The following is a 21774-nucleotide window of genomic DNA, read 5'->3' as shown; positions in this document are numbered from 1 at the left end:
GTTTTATTTAATTTGCAAATAGATATATTTTATTGTGAACTGGGTGAAGGTTTCCAGAGCATATTGCAAGTTTTATATTCAGCGATTCATACAAATTCTGTTTCATGTCATTCATTACAATCCCCTCAATATAACGTCACCCATCCAACCTTATCTCTTTTTTCCCTAACAGTTTTATTGGCACATAATTTACATATCATACAACTGAATCGTTCAATCATATCAAGGGGAACTGTAGAGTCACCACATCTCCTAAAGCATTCCCCATCCCGCTGGTCAAATCACCTTTAAAATGAGTTCTGCACTCAGAATCATTTCTACTGCCCCCTCCTCCCTCCCACCTTCGTTATTTACTCCCCAAATTCCCGTCCCTCCTTATTGCCTCTCTCCCACCCCTGCATTCCTGTAACCCTTTGTAGCAGTTATGCCATTATACATCCACTCCTCCTGTGCTTCATATCATGGCCTTCCTCGACACTCACCTTCATGAAATTATCACTGAAGATAAGGGTGCTACAGCAACGGCGAAGAGAATAGAAATAACGTCTGGGGTCGTCAAGGTTCGTATTCAATCAGCCATCTAAGTGCGGAAGCAATTAAGTCCACACAGAAGCACACCAGCTTGTATGAGCCAAGGATGACAGTCACAAAATTCAAATATGGTGAAAAGTATCAGAGCTAAAATTAGGAACACCCAATTTGTAGGCGATGGAGGACAGTGGAAGCCCAAAATTCATCTGCAAAGTATCTAGTCTGACTGAGCAGCTGGCAGATCCTCTCTAGCCAGAGGCAAGAGTCCCGGACAGCCCTCCTAGCAGGCAGAAGCCACTGTAACCTTGATGCTGGATGGCAGGCGACACTTGGCAGTTGGCCTCCCCATAGACATGAGCTGGATTTGTACCGGGTGCAACCACCTTAGTGGTTCCATGACAGACATTTGCTCCCTGGCTCTTGACTGTTGATGGGGTGCTTTCCCACTGACCCATTTGAGCTGTTGTCTGTAGACGAAGACGATGTTATCCTTACCCCCTTAGTGAGACTTGTTCTGCATTGTTTTCTGGATGCTGTGAAGGATCCAGTGACGCAGTGGTCAAGTGTTGGGAGGTGAACAGCTGTGACAGACACCACACAGGTCACCCAGGGGTCAGCCCCTGCTAGAGGAGTAACTAAATGCCTGGAGTTGGTAGTGAGCTCTCCACTCCTACTGCTCTGGACTCCAAAGCCCCTCAGCACCACTATGCAGCTCGAGGCTCAATGCACAGAAGCCTGACTCGTCCTGTGCATCCCAGCCAAGAGCCCTTCATGGGTTCCCATGACTCCCTTTTCTCCCAGAACTGCTATTCTCCCTGGAGTCAGTCTGCCTGTGATGATGCTGGAAAACGCCCCAGACAGAAACCGAGTATGATCGGTTTGGAGGGATTACTAATACCACGTGTTTCCCTTCACTCATAGTCCAGTCCACCTGTTCAATGCCTAGAAATACCTCTCCGCATATATTGTCTAGTTTTATAGTTTGTGGCAAGGGGGCAAATCTAGTAGTTATGCTAATTATGGGCTAATAAAAGCTGCTTTTGCAAAATTAAATATTATAAGTAGAATATTCTAATAATGCTTACTTATTTGACACACGGAATTCTCTACACTTTTTCAGGTCAAGTATGCCAATTTCCTTAACTGTCCTTTATAATCCAAAAAATACATAGTCCCTCAGTCCTCATGGGGGAGATGCACAGCTCGGCCGGTCCTTTCCAAGGAGCTTGCATCCGCCCCTTCCCCTTCCCCGTCTCTGCAACCTTCCTGGATGTACAGCAGGGCGTGCTGGAGGGAAGATGTGTAGAAGGCAGACTCTCTCCTTCGTCGTGTCTGTCCCATACCATCAGAGCACTTCGACAGGCCTCGAAGTGCTTCTCCGCATCTTGCATGCTTCTCTTTAAACGTCAGTAAAGTACATGCACATTCTTAGTGTATGTAATGTCATTGGTTTCAGAAAGTTTCTTTTGTTGCAGAGCGACGACTTTGGTCGAAAGGCTTTCAGCCATGAAGACTGTTCAAACCTCATTCCTTGTTTCTTCTCTCCCGTGGCTAAGCCTCCTGACAGTGCCGTCTTCTCCTGATTCTAGTTACTCTAAAGTCTTAAAAACACTCAGCGGCAGCACCCCGCGGGGAAGCTTAGAAGAACATCACAAACGCGGCAGCCACTGACGGCCCAAACATGAAACAAGAGGAGGAATGAGCTCTTTAGAGACCCTCAACATCACTTCAAATTAATCTGAGCTTTCGATACAACTTCATAGGTACAGTTGAAAAGAAAAAGGTTTGCCATGTCTTCGCTGGGTCAACGTTGGCCCTGGTGTAAAGGCCGCCAGTAGCCGCTAAGCTGTAGGCACTTGACCAGGAAGAGGAAGAGGAGCGGGCTCACAAGTGTTGGGCCAGGAGCAAAGTCACACATACTTGTTCCCTTTGGCAGGGTAGACCAGAGGCCAGCAAACGTGTTGTCCAGAGCCAGAGCGCATGCTGCAGGCGGTGCGGGCCACGCGGGAACCGCTAGAGACGAGACGTAAGTGGCTGCACCTGGCCATCTTCTAGGTAAATATATTCACCCATTAACAAAACAGGCAGCTAAGATTTGGTCCTTTGGCCAGTGTGCTGACTCTTGATCTATTTGTCTTCTCCCATTTGTAACACTCTCAGGGTATTGGAAAGAAAATGCCCTGTCTTACAGATCGCCACTGTTACTGAGTACTTACCTCTGCCTTTCTCGCGATACAGCTGCTTCTGAGTATTTCTCCAAGTGACCAAAGGAATACAGAGAACCGTTTCTACAAGTCACTTAATCAGTGACTGAAACAGTGTTTCAGACAAACGTCACACTGAGCTCTCTCCTCTCTTGACAGATAAAGCCTGCCTGGGAAGAGTGGTGACGGGGGCCTCGATTGCTGACGGCGCGCGCTGAGTCACTCACACGTGCTGTCCGTGTCTCCGGACGATGCTACAGTAGTCTTCGCCACAGCTGGCCTTGGGCAGGGCTCTTCAGAACATGGGCTGCATGAAATCAAAGCAAGCCTTCCCATTTCCGACCACATTTGAGAATGAGAAGCGAGGTGCAAGTGAAGAAAGCTTTATGCCGGAAGAGAGATTTATGCCAAGAATACCTTCGCCAGTTGTCCAAGAGAAAGCAGAGGCGCCCCCGGTGCCCAGCATGGTGGTGCTCGAATATGCACACCGCCTGTCCGAGGAAATCTTGAATGACGCCTTGCAGCAGTGGGCCTGCAATAACACCAAATACGGTGACATTCCGTACATTGAGAGCGAGGGTCCTTAACGCTGGGGGCATGGGACTCTCTTACACATCGGCTATAGTTGGTGCTAGTTTAAATACATGACACAAAAGCAAAACCGGTGTGAATAAGTACAGAATATCTGGATGTGTTTTTAAAAAAATCTGGTAACTTCCTTCGTCTAGGAACACACGATGGCATGTGTTTGAAGGAGTTCCGTGTTAATACCGAAGTCTTACCTTCTTGACCTTGGACGTTCACTCACCACAGTAATCAGCTACACGCCACACCACTTTCTTCTTGAGGCAGTACCAACATCACCAAAGAAAATGTTTTCCAATTGGTTTTCCAGTGGAAAATGGAAAATGTTTTCCAAATGGTTATTTTATAGGCAGCCCTTTCAAATAACTACTTAACTTTCACAAAAAAGCGAAAGGTCATGGAGAGGGAGCGGCACTCAAGCCATAGTGATAATCAGTGGGTCTTGCTGGTGAAAATTATTCGGATCAGGCATTAGAAAGCAAGTTGTGTAGCAAAGTGCAACTTGAAACCTGTCCTTAGTAGATATTTATTTTTGTACATGAAAAGCATAACTGCTACTTTGAGTCTCAGGGCCCTAACTAACCACAGCTCTTATTGGGTGACTCAGACCTTGTGTCTTAAAAAAATATATGATTTACAGAAACCATACTATTCCATAAATGTCTACTGTATTGAATTAAGCCACCCGATGAAACTACATAAGAAAACAAGTATGGGTATCTTTTATAAACAGCAATACAGTAAAGCTTAAAACAGCAGCAGCCTCACCTGCAGGTGAAAAGCAAAACGTTTGTCTCCCAGGGACAGACAGCAGGCCCACTGGGCACACACTCATTTTTGTTGACTGGTGGGGGCAGCCACCGCTCACGCTACAGCAGCACCAGATGACACACAGAGAGGTCTGGCTGCATTGCAGGACAGAAAAAAACCAATCACTCGTCTAAGGGAAAAAACCAGCACCCGTTTCCAAGAATACTTAAGCCTTTTGTTAGATGGCAACACAGTGCCCAGAAAGCAGTTTTAGTTATATTTGCCACACTGCTTCGTAAGTTTATCTGTCTTTGAGGCGATGTCTCTCTTACTGTCAAAATACTACGACCATTTACAAGCAAAAAGAAAAGGATTGAATACTGCTTGAGAGTTCAGTGGTAACAGAACACTTGGGAGCGAAGGGAAAAAGATACTAAAATGTAATTTACAGGCAATCCGGCACTAGCTCTCTAGAATTATCTTTTCATCGAAATTTGCTACACGTTAGGTTTGACTGAGTCCTTTATTAAAAAACAACAGAGAGCCTTGTCACTGGAAGGCAAAGTCCTTAGACGTCTTTATTGACATAAATATGCATGCAGCCTTGTAAGCAGGCAAAAAGCTACCTCTAGTCTTAACAGTTACTCCATAACCCAACAAAATACTCTGCAAGTTGCACGGCAAGGAAGCAGCTCTCCAAAGTGAGCAACGTGCCATCTCGTAGTTGCCTTTGGACACCACCTTGAACGCGAATGTCTCAGAGTCCCGGGCACTGTATTTTCCTACTTCTCTAGATGACCGACCACCATGTCTGCTCATCAAGGGGTCTCACGCGAAAAGCTTGACATTTCCAGCTCTGAAGAGAAATGTGAGTTGAGTGACAAGAGCCTAGATGTCTTTTTCATTCATTATATGTTTCACATCATTTGTTATTAATCATTATTGTTAGGTGCCTTCATGTCCGTCCAACCCACAGAGCCCTGTGGACAGAAGGACACACTGCCCGGTCCTGTGCCATCTTCACAGTTAAGCGTGAGCCCACTGCAGCAGCCATGGTCTCACTCCGTCACTGTTAACACTAGGGTGAGAAAACAAAAGCATATAAAGCTGTATATCACACTAAATTTTCAGTAATCTAAGACTAGGAGGCTCTAGCCACTTTTAAATATTGTAACTTCATGTACCTCCTCTGCTCTGGACCTCAATTTCCAAGGGATGTAACAGAGGTGCTGCCAGATGCCTACTGAGCTAGAAGCCTAATCTCCGTTACCATCCTCTCCCCAACGCTCTCGTAGTTTGTTTTTAAGAGAAAGGGCACGGCAGCGATTCTCTCTTGACCATTCCGACACATGCCCAGAGTCTGCAGCAGCTTCCTTAGACCATCCAGTGGCAGGAAGATGAGCCTCTACCAGTGCGACTCAGCCTAGCCAGGTGACAAGTGTGGGGCCTCCGTGCAGCAGAGGAAATGTGCTAGTTCCTTATCCACCCCCGACCCCCCCCCCACAGTACTCTGCGGTCTGGCTCCAGTGAACCTTGAGTCCCCCTTCCTTTGCCTTATGAGTTCTTTGCAAACTGCCTATGGCGATGAGCGATTCAAGCACAATTTCGAAGGGAACAAAAATGAGTACCATCTTAGTCCCAAAGAAGTAATTTGTGTCAAGTTGCCTTATTAGTTTAAAAAGTAAACACATGGAATAAAGTAGCATGATATTCATTGTATTCAATGTCATTGATATTTTTTAAGTTGGGGGGAATTATACTTTGGGATTACATATGGTTAGAAATAAAACTTACAGATGCTTTATAAGTAGCATTAAGGAACAGTGATTGAAAAACAAATTTCCTAAAGAACATAATGCCCTTACACTATATTGTTTAACTAAATATTGGGGTATGTTTTCCTTTGCGCTATGGGCACTGGCCCCAAAACATAACTTGTATCGTAAATCCTCTTCCCACTAAGACTTAGCTAGGAAGTGGTATATTTCCCCACACTTTTTATTTATGCAAACATATTTGAAACTGTGCGATAAAAGTTCAGTTGCAATGAACTGGTTCTGGAATTTTAAAGTAACCGCACTTGAAATTTTGATGTTAAACTTTAACATAAGGGTTTTCAACATTTTCTGCATAATAAACATACAGTGAATAAAAGTTGTTACATACAAATAATTTCTTGGATCACTCAGGCCCATTACATACAAATGGTAATGTGTCCATTATCTTGGCATCCTTATTCCAAACCTCTTCTCCGATGTTTTGGGAAGACCACCTGCATCTCACAGCAAGAACTGGGACACAGCAGTACTTTTCAGCCACACGCCCTCATCTTGGGGAGTGTGGAGAACGCCCATCTTTGAGGCCTTTTCCTGTTCAGCTTCTGGTTTGTGTGCTTACAAGCCTGACGTGCTCTCGGCATTCAAAGGATTTAGGAGAAAGGAGGAGGAAGGTATACCAAGTTAGGAAACGCACGATCAGCTGGCCTTTCACAGTGATGCCTGCCCTTCATAAGCGCCCGCCGTGCGAGCAGTGCAGATGACCGCAGCCAGGCAGACGGTGAGCAGAGATCGCTCTTCAAATCTACGTTCCTTTCCCCGATTCGACCCGTCTGTGAGTCACTAGACCAAAAGGCACTCGATGTAAATGGAAGAAAGAGTGGTCCTGCCCTAGAGACTGGCGTTCCCAATCCCCCATTCAACCAGAGAACAATTACAAATAAAAACGAATATACTTTCTGAGAGGATGCGATTCTGCTTTCTTCAGGGAAATGCTTGAGACTAATAGCAGAGAGAGAACTTTCTTAAAACCTTTCTCTTCACCAGGAATTTCCAATGTTCTAAAAAGAACATTTGGATTTCTATGTGAAGAAAATTGTGTAAAGCATTAACAGAAGTATAAAATCTTTTTCAGTCCATTTATTTTGTTATATATATATATACATACACCACATAAGATATAAAAACATGTAAGCCACTGCCCCAAGGCAAAACACAAAGTTCCCATTTCAGAAATACTGAAGAGAATCTCAAGCCCTTCATATCTTTCCATCTTCAAAAAGAGGTGTGGGCAAACTGGAAAGAGCCAGCCAGTACCAGACCCCGGGCTTTGTAGGCCACTTGGCCTCTGTAGCACCAAGCAGCCAGAGACAGCCACAAACAAATGAGAGCCAAGGACGCTGTTGACAAGACACTAAAATTTGAATATCATATTTCTATTTGTCATAAAAGAAGTCTTTGATCCCCTCACCCCCGCATCCACTTAAAACACTGGAGAAACCATTTTTAGCTTAACTGCTGTATAAAAAATGGGCAAGACCAGGTGTGGCCCGCAGGCCACGGTTTGCCATCACCTGCTTCAAAACACCAGCTTCAAAGGGCAGTCACCTCAAAGTTTCAGGTCATCACTTCCCAGAGAGTTAAAGTAACTGTTCACATCTTCTTCCGTAACTTCTTTTAGATCAGCTGGCTTCCACTTCGGACTCTGGTCTTTATCTATTAAAACTGCCAAGACATAAAACTGTTAACACATCTTGTCCTGGGCTCACTGGCCTCCTGACAAAAGCTTCGCGGGTTGCTCGCCATACAAACGTTACGGTGGCTGTGACGGAGGGACGACTCACCAGCTACCGACAACCACCTTGGGGGGCAGCATATGTCCTACAGCACAATTTTCACTCGAAATTAAAATGATTTTATACAACTTCAATTTTTCTTCTAAATAACATCCCCAAAGAACTTAGATTCTTAGATGTCAATATGCTGATGATGTCTAGTGCGGACATTTTCTAGTCTAAGCCAGATGTCTCTTACTTTAATAAAGCTTACTGAACTAATCCAGGGATTTAACTGTTAAAAAAAAAAAGGTTTTCTTCCATTCAAACAAAATAGTACATGAGTCCTCCATGATGCAGCACAGCTAACGCCAGAGGAGGTGTGGAGTGGCTCCAGGGGAAGGCAGGGAACGGTGACAGGTCCACAGCTGCCTTCAGGCTCCCTCCTCCAAGATCTGCAGGGGAAGGGGAGCGGTCGAGGGAAAGGGGCCCTACAGCGCTGCACGGAGCGCCAGCCCACCTGACCACCTCCAGGCTATCACACGTGCTCGCTTTCTCCACCTATTTCAGCATGGTCAGAACTCAGTGCAGCCCAGCCTCCCCACAGGAGTCTGAAGCAATCTGACTTCTCCGAACTAGAAGGGGGCAGATCCATTTCCTGGTTTGAATATGGGGGAAATTGCGAGAGGGGGTACATGATTCCTCTCTCGGGTTCTCAATTATGCGGGAGCCTACAATTATCTTAAAACAAAAAAATTGTTTTTAAAAGAGAGGAGAGCTACAGTTGGGATGGTTGAAGCAGGCAATTTCGATCATGATTAAAATATGCATAAATCTTGTAAAGAATAGAAATATTTAAACAGAATCTAGAGTGAACAACAACAAAATCCACATCTAATCGAGCATCAAAGACTAAATAATTAAAGCCGTCTGGAAGCCAGAGGAAAAAAGGCTGCCACGGGAGCCGAGACGCTCCTGATCTCTGCACACACGGAAGGTTTGGCTGGCCGGTTGAGATCAGAGTGATGCTCAGCACTAACGTTCTGAGCCCTGCCAACCTGAAAGCTTTTATCTTCTTGGGCCGGGTAACCCAGGGGACACTCTCCAGCAGAATGCCTGCCCCTTTGAGCCTTCTGGCCAAACCAATGTACCTCCCTGATTTCACTGACGGGATACATATCTATATATTTAAATGTATATATATACTTATCTCAACTTGCTACTTTATTTCAAACTCCCCCCCCCCCCAAACTCATAACACATGTAACTTAAATTCCTCCCATTTAGGCAGCTAAGGCTTTTCAGGCCTTGTGAGGTACCCACTCAATTTCCATTTGGTAACTCTTTAGCTCTGCTGATTATTCTAAAACCTGGAAGAAATCTAAATGTCGAAAAAGAAATGTTAACATTAATTTAATTTGCTAATGTTTGTATAAGTTGAAAATTGTAACATTTGATTTTACAAGAAAGTGGAACAGTTTAAGGTTTACCAACGAGAGAATATAATTTTCTGATTAGAGAGGCTTTGCTGAAGAGCCAGGTAATATGTTCTCGGTTAAAAGGCGACTTGAAAAACACCTGCTTTATGAATTAGGGCTCTTGATTGTTACTTCGATGCTGGCTGCAACTCTCATCTTTAAAATCACTCTCTTCACCTAAAAGCGATGTCTTAACCTTTTAATTTTTAGCTTGAGTAGCAGTCATAGCATATAATAAACTCTAAACAATTCACTTTACCAACATAACCCAAGTAGCACACCAAACCCCAAAACCAAACTCATTGCCATTGAGTTGCCTTCAAGTCATGGCAACCCGTCGAGCCGGGGAAACAGCCCTGTGAGGGCACCGTCTCTCTCCCCAGGCACGTAGGTTCTCCTAAAGTCGGGTCCACAGAGTAAGAAACCATGTGCAATAGTGGAGCACTGTGCGTTTACTTGGTTTCTGTTAAATACACAGCCATCTCTCTGGCTCAAGCCCATGTGCCTTCTGAAGAAGCTGAGCACAGGGCTCTGGTGACTGTCATGAAAGAAGCGGAGAGAATTCCAAAACAGCAGTGACTGCTGCTTATCAAAGCTTAGGGTAAAGAGAATATAACTCTCATATCCACATAAGGTGTATCTAGGTGCACACTATATTAAAGTGATCAGTAAAAACAAAATTAATATGCAAAACATGCAGATGGAAACAACTCATACTATAGACATGAGGGGACTTAAAAGTTTGTGGGAAAATTCATTATCTTTTCATTCCATTTTCCCATAAAACAAGTTAATAAAATCAGCCACTACATGTGCTGTTTCCAAGCATGCTGACTTTGGAGAGGGTCAGCAAGACTGGCAAGCATGAATACGAATGTCCACAGATGGTACTGACTACGCCGTCTGGTTCATCGTTCTGGTGAAGAAGTGAAGGGGCGGCAGGGCTTGGCCACTGTTGGGATTGTGCTGGGCAGGAGGTACCAGGTGGGAGGGTAGGGTGAGGTGTTGGAGGGCTCTTGGCAAGGAATGAATGTGTTCAGAGGTTTCTGCAGCAAAATGAGTTTACTCACTCAGGTGGCACTTATCAGGGGCAGTCCAAGGGAGCAGGGTGACCTCTTTTATGTAAATTAGGGAGCGGTCACCAGGTTATGGGCATTTTTAAATAGTAGCTGCAAAGGCTGATCTCCACTTACATCCCAACTGAGAATGTGAGCATGCGCGCTCGTGCACGCACACACACACACACACACACAGAGCAATCTTTATGAAAGTGCTCACTCTCATACAGTATCATTTTTTATCAAGAACATATAACCCCAATCCCGCTGTCATAAGAGCAGGGAAGGAAACCCATCTACTTGTCACTCACCTGCTCTCACGCCTTCGTGAAAATCATGACCTCCCTGAAAGAAAAGCAAGATGAAATGTGGGAATTTCTCGGTCCCCTTGGTCCTGGTGGTCTTCACTCCACCTAACCTCAGTTCATGGCAACAACCGGAACCAAAACACTTAGACTGGACCACCTCTGAAAACCCACTCTTTGATCACCATCTCTTCTTCTCACTCTTCTGCTGAGGCCCACTGACCCTTCCACACTCACACCTGTGCCTCGTGTCACTGGTCAGCCAGTTTCCCCAAGCACATTGATACAGTCCCTTTCCCCGAATATGCCCCCTTCTTCTTCCTCAAACTGCCTACCTTCCTTTATTCTGGCCCCAGGGAACCCCCTTCGCCAGCTGGACTTTACCATTTTCCGCTGATTCCCCTTGAGCCCAGGCACTCTCTAGCACTGTACTAAGTACTTGGTATGTGGATTCATTGAATCCTTACAACTCTTTCCTTATAACATTCCTCATTTCACAAACGAGGAACTCAGATGCAGTGTTTCTCCATCTTGTGCCAGATCATGAGGGCACACGTGAACAAGTGCTTAAGGTCTATTCTGAACCCCAGATGCAAAGACACCTGCTTGCTTCACAAGACCTCCGCCCCACTCTGGGGAGCAGGAGCTCCGCACACCTCCAGCCTGCTGGCCTGTGGTGTTTTCACCAAGTGGAATGGCATCGACTTTCCATTTTGTTCTTTATACTTTTCACTATTTTATATGTTCTACCATGTACATACACTACTTTTACGACTAGAAAATTAAAAACAACTTACCATACAAACTTGGCTCATCCGATATTCCATAATTAGAACTTCCTGCAATGTCTTTGAAGATCCCTCTGTGAGTTGCTTGAGCGTGATCTTCAGAGAAGTTGGAGACATCTTACTAATTAACTATCAGAAGGAGGGAAAAGATTAGTTTTAGTCTAATAGTTTCTTTATTGTTAATAAATTATTACACACACACACACACACAAAATATCACATTAAAGCATGCTCTTTAGTAGTCCTTTCATATGCCAAAATATTTTAAGAGAGCTTTAGACTAGTTTTGCCAAAGTATCAACCAACTTTTCTAATCTTGTTACATAAACAAAATAGACCATTCTACGAGGGGAATACATTCTAAGTTTATAACTTAAAAAGTAGTCAAATAAATCTACATGTGTAGCTTGCTTAGCAGAAATCAGATCCCAACAAGGTATGCCAACAGCAATTACACTTGAATAAAAAATAAATATGCATCTTGCAAACTGCCGAAATATCACAAGAAGATATTTTCACTATGCAATTAAGGGTGAGGGGAAGAAAGACAGCAGTTTCCCACATTGTGACTCTAAAAAAGTGCCGATCTTGAATGATAAATTAATCAATTTACCTTATCCTTCTATAGAATTTTTCCCTTAAATTTTATTTTATTGCTGATAGACACAGCAAAATGTACACCAGTTCAACTCTTTCTTCATGGACACTTCAGTGGTGCGAATTTCAATCTCAGAGTTGTCTGACCAGATTCCTTGGCTACCAGGCTGTGCTGCAGCCCTCTGAGTTTAGACAGGCTTTCCACTCTGTACAGCGCTAGTCTCAGAAACCCACGGGGGCAGTTTGACTTTGTCCTAAGGGGTCATGGTGAGTCAGAATCAACGAATGGCACTGAGATTTTCTTTTTTAAACTATTAAGGCTCCAAGACATGCATCAAACTGAGACTGCCACAGCTGCTGCAGGCGGGCCACCGCACGCTGCACATGCCACGCCCAGACTCCCCTTTGTAACCACAAAGTGCCCGTACTCTGTCGTAGAATGAATGACTATCCCAAGGTTTAAGCTTCACTTTTGAGTTCAATTCCTTCTATCAAGATTCTACAGAAAACCTCAAGCGATAACCATGTTAGCTGTGAAACATTAGAAGCTTTCCCTGGCTCTGGGGTTAAGACAAGTTGGATGGCTCCTATGATTGTATAGGAAGCTGGCAGGGCTTGGGGGCAAGGTAGAAACAGTGGCTATGGAAGGAAAGAAGGGATGGAGAGAGTAGAAGCAATAATATAATGTCACTAGAAAACCCAAAGGAACTTGTAGAATGAGTTGAGCAAAGTCATTGGATACAAGGTTAATATACAAAATTTAATCTCAAAACATGTTTCTATGTAATCTCAAAACATGTTTCTATCAATAGAAAATGAAAATTTTAAAGATCATTTAAAATCACATGAAAAACATTAAATAAATCTACTGAAGAATGGGCAAGTCTTCTACACAAAAAAATGACAAAACATCAAGAGAAGTTTGAGATGATTTAAATACATGGAGCAGCACACTATGTTGATGTCGATGAAGATGCAGCACTGCTTTCTTTTTAGACGTGTGGAATTTGGACACCTATCATAGGCAGTCACACATTCTCCCCACCCCCACCCCCGCAGTACAAACTTAGGCTGAGTCTCCACAGAGCTTCCTGGGAAGACAGCAATTGACCATGTATTATTTCACCTCTATCGGAGGAAGTGCCACAGTCTATGTGACTTCCCTGGCAAGGACTGCTGGGACTGGGACCTAGTTTCTGCACCCCGCTTCCCAGAGTGTGGTCCATGCATTGCCATTTGGTTGATTTTGCTTTGTACCCTTCTGCGGTGGCAAATCGTCACCACGAGTACCGGCCTACTCGTGCGAGTGCTGGGTGTCGTCTGAAGGAGCCACCAAACCTGGCGGGGGGGGGGGGGGCGAGGAGGTGCGGAGCTCTTAGGAACAGCCATGACCAACAGTCTTTGAGCTTCCAAAGTTGTTGATAAATCCGAAGCCTTCATGTGATATGTTTTATTCTTTGAAGGCTTATGGGGGTACCCAAAGATTTCTTACACAGGATAACAAGAGATCATAAATGAATTAACTGATCATAAAAGAATTAACCATCAAGGAAGCAAAGGAAATGATAGATTACATTTATATTAACTTTCATCTCTCAAAAGGCAACATGGAGAAAGAGAAAAGTTGAGTCACAAGTTTAAAAGAGACCTGTGGAATAGACATATTGGACAATGGACTTATCTCTAAGATATATAAAGAATCCCCACAAGTTAATAATACAATAGATTTAGCAGGTGCTTCACCAGCAAGGATATTCACATGACCAATAAATAAAGTAGTACTCAACTTCAATATTTATCATAGACATGCAATTAAACGACAATGCAATGCTATTTTATCCACCAGAAAGATTAAAATGAAAAAGACAAATCATCAGAGTGTTGGTAGGAATATGGAGCAATTGTATTGTTTTCATGGCCTGGAGTCCCGGGGCACAGTGAGCGGGCAGTTAAAGCAGTCACAGCTGGCTGATAAGGTTGGCAAGTGAAGCGCTTCCACAGGAGAACGATCTGACGTGTTCTTCAGTCCGGAGGACGGCTTTGGAAACCACGAGGCAACGCCGTTCTGTCCTTAGGGCTGCAGGCCGCTCAACAGCAACAGGTGTTCAGTGTGGGGTAGCATGACAGAACGAGCTATGTGCCCAACAGATATGTGTTAAGTATGTTTCTAAGCGATAAAAAGTTCAGCGGGGTACTATTTATAACAGCCCCAAACTGGAAGCAATGCTACATGTCCATCAACAGTAGAGGGATATAAATACATTGTAATATATTCATAGAGTGAAATGTTATGGCAATGAAAATAACCAAGCTGCCGCTATGTACATGTCACAAATATAACATTATGCCCAAGAAGCTAAGACACAAACTGCATGATTTCATCTGTATAAAACCCCAAACTAACCACCACCACCCACGGTGCTGAAAGTCAGTGTGACGGCAGTGACTGGGAGACAGCATCAGCTTATTGTAGGGGGTGCTAACATATACTGTGTGAAAGCCATGGAAAGATAAGAGTTCTATATTTTTCAGGATGCTGTGTTGTTGTTATTGAGAAAACCGCATGCTATATACTTAAAAAAAAAAGTGCTCCGATTCTAAACATAGACATCCTGACAGAATATCCTCACTGCAAATGAGTTGTTAGGAACAAGCACAAAAAGTCCCTCTCAATCTAGTCCAGTTATTTCTTGGCCTTATTTTCTGACACTGGATGCCTTGTTCTCGGCTTTGCATTCTCCAGCCAGCTGTTCTTTCCATTTGCAGTTTGTACTATCTGCAGGATCCTTTGCCATTTGGCAACATCTCATCTCGTAAGACACTTCACACACGTCACTCCTTCAGAGAAGCCTTCCTGAGGCCCGCCATCGTTTCTGGACACTTCCAGCATCCAAAGTAATTGGTGCAGGCCTGTGTTTTACAGCACTTTCTGTACTGTCTTATAACTGTGTGTTCACGTGTCTTCTGGTTTACTAGATTGTCAGCTCCTGAAAGCAGGTCCTGGATCTTCATTTCTGTACTAGCTGATCAGTCTTATTCATCCATTCACTCATCTATCCATCCATTCACTCATCTATCCATTCACTCATCTATCTGTCTTCCATGCACCCCGTTTCACTTAACCACTCTGCTGGGTTCCTGGAGCTACAGGGTTAATAAGCTTCTGGGGAGGTTGTGCTCTGTCCCAGAAAGCAGTCAATAGAGCAAACACAGAGAGAAAAAGACACGTGTTGTTCTTCAGTCCAAGACCCTCTGCACGACAGAACCAAGCACAGCCCAGTCCTGCACGATCCCCACAATGGTTGCATTTCAGCCCATGGGTGAAGCCACACTCAACCCATTTCACTGCGGGTCTTCTTTTGTTGTTGTTGTTGCTGCCCCTCCACTGTACCAAGCAGGACGTCCTTCTCCAGGGACTGATCGCTCCTCACAACATAGTCAAAGTACGTGAGACAAAGCCTCACCATCTTCGCTTCCAGAACTTCTTCCGAGACTAAAGGTTTTTTTCCCTTCTGACAGTCCACGGTGCTTCCTCTCCTCCCCGCCAGCAGGAGAAGTCAAATGCATCCATTCTTCTTGGGTGGTCCTTATGCAGGGCCCAATTTTCCCATGCACACGAGGTGACTGCAAATACTACCCATTGTGCCAGTGCAGCTGAGTCCTCAAGCAACGTGCTTGCTCTGCAGCACTTCAAAGAGGTCAGATTGGCCCAGCACAGCATCTGACTTAGTGACTGCTGCTTCCCAAAGCTCTGATTGTGGATCCAAGTACGTTATATAGGGTTCTCTAGAGAAACAAAACCAGAATGCTAATAATTATATATATATATTGATACAGATAGATAGATAACATAAGAAATAAACAATCTATACAGCAGTACAAAGGGCTCAGTGCAAATCACTCCCATGAGACAGTTGTGAGACACTGGCAGTCCTTCAAGTCTTGAGGGCTGCCGGGTAGTCCTCTGTAGAGAGATTCAGGCTATCCGGGCACAGGCAGCAAACAGCAGGGCAGGTCACCAACAAAGTCAACAAGATGACAGGGTCCAACAGACCCCAGCTCAAGAGATATATATTCCAATAGTGTGGCGAAGCAGGTCTTGAAGGAACCTCAAATTACAGTGACTCAGTCCACAGATTGGGTGTCCCACAGGTGCGTAGCTTGCAAATTGAGACACAGAACAAGCAAGTCAGCCGCACACTGGTCCGATGATCAAAAAACAAGAGACAAGAAAGGCGAGGCTCGCCGAGCCATTTATTTCTCTGCCCTACAATCAATCCTACATGTGTTTATCGGCCAGGTTGGCAAAATAAACGTTAACTATCTCACCAAGCAAGGCAAAGTCTCTGACAATTTCAATCTTTTCTCCATTTATCACGATTTTACCTACTGGTCCACTTGTGAGGATTTTGGTTTTCTTTATATTGAGTTGAATTATCTATCTCATATATAATTACTTGCATCTACAAATGTGTTCAGACTGATAATAAAACCAAAACAACTATTAGAACAACTCAAAGTCCATCTCAGTAAATACTTGTTTTCCGATGGCATTTTTATGTTTTTAATATATTTGCACTATTCTGAAAGTCATCTTTCTAGGTAAGGACTAAATGGCACTTGGAAGGAGTTAAGGAAATGTGACTGGTCTTGCCTTCCTCCTCATGCCCTCCCCCGACCCGTCTGCAATAGAGGAGCCTTCGAGAACATCCCAGAAGACTGCTTTTTACAATCTGATCTTAAGATATTTCCAGTAACTTCTTAAAAGCATTTATAATGTAAACTGAAAAGATGCTATCTAAGGACACGAGTACTATTATTTAATGATCTCCTTAGCGCTCAGGAAACTAACTGTATTTACAGGTCAGTAAACACTGACTGTGTTTCCTGGTCAGTAAGGGCTATCAAGAGACTGAAAAACTGGTTTCTCTTCTCGTCTACCGTGATGCGTTTCTCCCCTCAAATTCAATGTTCTCTTTGCCCAAAGAAACAACGTATGCATCAGCACAGCCACTGAAAGTGCTCTTATTAATAGCAATGAACAGAACAGTGTAATGTAATACTTTTAACAAATATATTACTTCTTCAGATCAAATTTTTAGTTTAAACACTTCCATCTAAATAAGCTTTGTAAATTATAACTTACATGATTTAAATTCTCTCAAGTGTACAATTGTTTGTTTTCATAGACATGGTCATGAACCACCACCTCATCAAGATACACAGCATTCCCATCCCCCCAGCGTTCTTCCCCACATCTGCCCTCCTCCACCCGGCAACTGGTCTGTTTGGCCTTTAGAGTCTCAGGAACAATCATACAGTGCTAGTGTCCCCCCCCCCCCTTCACATGGCACCGTGTTTGGGCAAATCGCCCATGTTGTTGAATGTAACTACGGTTTGTTCCCTCTGAAAACTTACTGTGGTATTTTACCACATGGTGACACCACAGTCTGTTTGTCCAGCCAATAGGTAACAGATCTTGGGGGGTACATCCACTTTGGAGCTATAAATAAAGCTACCATAAACATGAAGACAAGCATTTCTATGGATAGATATTTCCACTTTCAAAGAGGAGGTTGGATTGTTGGACCACATGCTAAGTGTATTTTTAACTGTGTAAGAAACTGCCAAAATGCTTTGTTGCTCTACATCCTTAACAACACTTGGTATTATCAGTTTTTAAAACTTTATCCATGCTAATGAACACATCTCGCACTGTGGTTTCAATTTGTATTTTCCAAGTGATTGTAGATGCCAAGCATCTTTTAATGTGCTTGTCGGTCATTCATGTATCTTTTCAGTTGAAATAAGACTTTTCTTTTTTTTCTAATTGTATTACATAATCTTTAGGTTGCAACAGTTCTTGTTAATTCCAAATTATTGTATTTTGGATTAAGTCCATAGTGGAATGAGGTCCTTTATTGAATATATGTTTTGCAAACATTTTTTTCCTAATCTGTAGCTTCTTCATTTACTTGACGTTTCTTTCAAAGAAGCAAGTGTTTAATTAAAATGAAAATCAACCTACCACTTTTTCTTTCTCAGTTCATGTGAAAGAAGTGTTTAAACTGTGTTCATTTCTTTTTGTGTTTAAAGAAATCGTGATTAGATCAAAGTGACAAAAGATTGTTCTCCTGTGTTTTCTTTTATGAGTCCCACGGCTCCTGTCCTTGTGTAGAGGTGACCGGTCCTCTTCAAGTTGGGCAGGGTATAAAATGGAGCACTGGCAGCTCCGTCAGGTATGTGATGGCGCCTGACACAGGGCTGGCGGTTTCAAACCCTCCAGCCAATCTGTGGGAGAGAGATGAGGCTGTTTGCTCCTGTAAAGATCACAATGATGCGTCAGCACTGATTCAATGTAGTGGGCAGGGTGTATGATACAGGGCTGTTCTGTTGTATGGAGATATCCAATGATGCTAGAACCATGTGTTAAAAAGACTAGCTCTCCCTCATTTAATTCCCTCCTAAGTTCAGAACAGCCCTTAGTGTTCATTTATCACCACTACTAACCCTGGTGGCATAGGGGTTACACAGGGGACAGCTAACTACTAGGTCAGCAGTTCAAAACCACCAGCTGCTCCATGGGAGATAGACAAGGCTTTCTACTCTGGTAAAGAATTAGAGTAACTGAAACCCAAGACTGCAGTTCCACCTTGTCTTATAAGATCACTATGAGTTGGAGTAGGCTCAATGGCAGTGAATTTGGTTTGGTTTGGGGTACCAAGGTATAAAAAGAGGCCCAGGTGGAGTTGTTAGGTAAGTGTTGCACTGTTAACTACAAGTTCAAAGATTCACACACACCAACCATTCTGCAGGAGAAAGTTGAGCCTATCTGCTCTGGTAAAGAATTACAGGCCCAGAAACCTTGTATGTGGTATTTTCAATCACTTCATATGCCTATGAAAGTGGGACATTGATTGAGGCAGACTGAAGAACCACCGATCCGTTTGAATGATGGTGCTGGTGAAGACGACGCAAAGTACTGTGGACTGCCCAAAGAACACACGCATCTGTCCTGGAAGAGGTACAGTCAGAATGATCCTTCAACGCTAGTCAGACTTGGGACATGTTACCAGGAGAGAGCAGTCAGTCCCTAGAGAAAGACATCATGCTCGATAAAGTACAGGGGCTGCGAAAAGGAGGGAGACCCTTGACAAGCTGGATTGGCACAGTGGCCAACAATGGGCTCACACATAACAAGGGTGAGGCTGGCAGATGACCAGGCAATGTTTTGTTCCTTTGTGCCGAGGGTCAATATGAATCAGAGGCAACTCCACAGCACCTACAACCCCACAAAAAGCTTTTATTCAATGATTAGCAAGTATGTTGAAAAGACTGTGGCCTTCCCTACCATTATTCTTGAAGAAAAAGAAATTCCTCAAAGTAGAGTAGGTAGCTGCAACTTAAGAAGAGACAAGCCCAGTGTCATGGGACTTGGAGGATGACGGGACCCACAGGATTGAAGAGCACCCCCAAGGGCTCACTAGCAGTGGCTTATAAGAGTATTAAAAAATAGTCTTTAAATCTGTTCAAACACTTGATCTGCAAAACTGTAGTAAGTTTTGCCCATACATTAGTTATTCACAGTTTTAATAGTTAATGAAATCCTAACAGACAAGTCCACTCAAATCACAACCAGGGAGCAATGGCAGAACTCAGAGAGGCCTGCCCGTTCCACCAGATGCGCGCAGCTCAGTCAGGGAGGCGAGATCACCGCATTACCTTTAACTGCTCGAGGGCAAAAGACGAACCATCTTGCTGTAAATTCGCAACAATCTGCTCCACCGTACTGCCTGAAAAACAACTACACAAAAGGAAACAGGATTTTACCAATGCACTTCTGAGATACCAATGACTTTGAACACAGGCTTTTCCCTACTTCTGTCAAATGTTTCCGACCTATTCTACAAGATCACAAAACATCACTTCTCCAGGAACGCGTTTGCGGGCCACCTTCACTGTTGAGAAATGTAAACCTAATGTTTCTTCTGTGCTTCACTTCTCTGGTCCCCTGGGGGAAGCTCCCCCCTGCCCCACCCCCCATTATCGAGTTCATCCTGACCCAGAGCAACCTCTATCTGGGGTTTCTGAGTCAGCGACAGGCTCGTCCTTATGGTGGGTTTGAACCATTCACTGACTTTGACTTAGCAGTCCAGCGCTTACTGACAGTGCCATGAGCGTAGCTAGCATTAATATATATAAAACTAAAAAGCAATGCTTTAAAATGAACACTTGTCTTATTTATTGTCCAAGAGTTTATTTTATTTTCCTTAAAAAAATTCTTCTAATCTCTCAGTTCACTGGACAAAAACTTTTTGACACCAAGGCTTCAATAGAAAATAAATGCTTAGAAAATAACAATGGCAACCTATGTACAAATGTGCTTGATACAATTGATGTATGGATTGTTACAAGAGCTGTGAGAGCCCCCAATAAAATGTTTAAAACAAACAAAAACTTTTTGATAACTGACCTAAGACCTTCAAAGATGACTTCACAAGGACAAAAACCAAAGTCCAAATGCCATCAAGTGGAAGCCCACCCACAGTGCCCGGTGGGACAGCTGCCCCAAGGGCTTCTGAGGCCGCACCTCTGCAAGGAAGCAGAATGCCTGTCTTGCTCGCCAAGAACCGCTGGTGGCTGCAAACTGCTGACCTTGAGATTAGCCATCCCTTGTACAACCACGACATTACCAGGACGGAGCATGTTAACTCGGCGGTTAATTTCTAGCCGCTTTTCCATATTTAAAATTAATAAAAATGACTTCCCTAAAGTGAATGAGCATAGCAGATTACTTTATTTTCCCTTCAAAGACAGGAAGCAACTTTCAAAGGTAAATAAAAATCAAGACACTGTGCAATCTAATCTCCAATTTTGGTGCATTAACTTTTATATGAAGTTCAAGCACAATATAATTGCAACATTAGCAAATTTAATTTGAGAGAGGCTTTCCTGAGGAATAGAGAGAAGTGAGATCTGTGTTTAAGCACCTGTTTATTTTATCCACATGTTCCTCCAGTGTGAAAGATGCGTCTTGATCGATCTTGGACTGTTAAAAGAAAAGCCTTCCATCAATTTGGAGTAACAAAAACATCCTTCAAAAATCTCACGACGACCAGCTTCTTGACAGTGTATTATCATATACATCCAGCTTACATCTAACGGGCTTTTATAAATTACTAGCACGTGCTCAAAATTCAGACACCATGTATTACGCCAGACTAGCTCTCAAAAGTGCTAAAGATCCCACAGATTAGTCTTGGGCTGCCCCTGTCATCCATTATCTGCTGCAAACCAGATTCTCACAGTTGAGGCTCTGATACGAATCCCTCCTTTCACTTTGGATTTTATGATCTACAATCCTTTGGTCACTGGTGTTGGTGTGCTTGTTTGGAAGCAAGGCTTTAAGACCCCAGATGCTATTTTATCTGATAGCTGGGCACCATGTAATTCCTTCACCATGCATTGCTACAGCACCCATCACTTCTGTGTTCACTTCCTGAGGGCGAATGTCAAGCAGGACCAGGATATAAGAATGAATTGTTCTTAAACTGTAAGTAGGATTTAGTGTGAGCCCTAAACCCATTCCTGGATCTATGATTTGTTTTAATCTGCCGTTGGCTCCTTGTTAATTTATGGTAGAGAGTTGTATGTGTCATGTCCCCGGGGCACAATGTGAGGTCTACATAGGCAATAAGCCTTGGTGATTACCCTCTATCGCTAATAGAGGGATGGGGGAAAAGTGGTTACCAAACAGAGTGCATTGGAGAGATGACTGCAGAAGATCAAAATGATGAACCTTGTCAGTTATTACCCCCTCTGATGACTGTTAGGCCTGATCTGGTTTTCAACATTTTCTGTTGTTTATTCATATTAGGGTTTATCTCAGATGTGTTATGTCATTGGGGATTACTCTCCTGAATTTTTG

General features: G+C 43.5%; 2 protein-coding genes across 5 annotated transcripts in view; one reads left to right on the top strand and one right to left on the bottom strand.

Annotated features, from left to right (window-relative positions):
- The window catches only part of AKAP19 (A-kinase anchoring protein 19), a 31723-nt gene extending 24897 nt beyond the window's left edge, over positions 1 to 6826 (top strand). Inside the window, exons 2-3 of one of the 2 annotated variants that reach the window (XM_075530357.1) lie at positions 2468 to 2557; positions 2895 to 6826. In XM_075530357.1, the coding sequence (XP_075386472.1) occupies positions 3038 to 3322 (285 nt within the window). In that variant the 5' untranslated portion in view covers positions 2468 to 2557; positions 2895 to 3037 and the 3' untranslated portion in view covers positions 3323 to 6826. Of the gene's footprint in view, positions 1 to 2467; positions 2587 to 2894 lie in introns of both variants that reach the window. The other variant, XM_075530358.1, reaches the window with a different exon arrangement.
- HIBCH (3-hydroxyisobutyryl-CoA hydrolase) overlaps positions 387 to 21774 on the bottom strand; it is a 61746-nt gene continuing 40358 nt past the window's right edge. The window contains exons 10-15 of one of the 3 annotated variants that reach the window (XM_075530354.1): positions 20837 to 20895; positions 19569 to 19650; positions 11259 to 11378; positions 10468 to 10501; positions 7454 to 7570; positions 387 to 3267 (exon numbers count right to left, since the gene is read on the bottom strand). In XM_075530354.1, the coding sequence (XP_075386469.1) occupies positions 7455 to 7570; positions 10468 to 10501; positions 11259 to 11378; positions 19569 to 19650; positions 20837 to 20895 (411 nt within the window). In that variant the 3' untranslated portion in view covers positions 387 to 3267; position 7454. Of the gene's footprint in view, positions 3268 to 4637; positions 5149 to 5169; positions 7571 to 10467; positions 10502 to 11258; positions 11379 to 19568; positions 19651 to 20836; positions 20896 to 21774 lie in introns of those variants that run through there. The other 2 variants (XM_075530353.1, XM_075530356.1) reach the window with 2 other exon arrangements.

This window comes from Tenrec ecaudatus, chromosome 13, assembly GCF_050624435.1.
Source record: "Tenrec ecaudatus isolate mTenEca1 chromosome 13, mTenEca1.hap1, whole genome shotgun sequence".
NCBI classification, from domain to species: Eukaryota; Metazoa; Chordata; class Mammalia; order Afrosoricida; family Tenrecidae; genus Tenrec; species Tenrec ecaudatus.
Note: the sequence above shows the minus strand (reverse complement) of the source record. Positions and strands in the feature narration are given on the sequence as shown.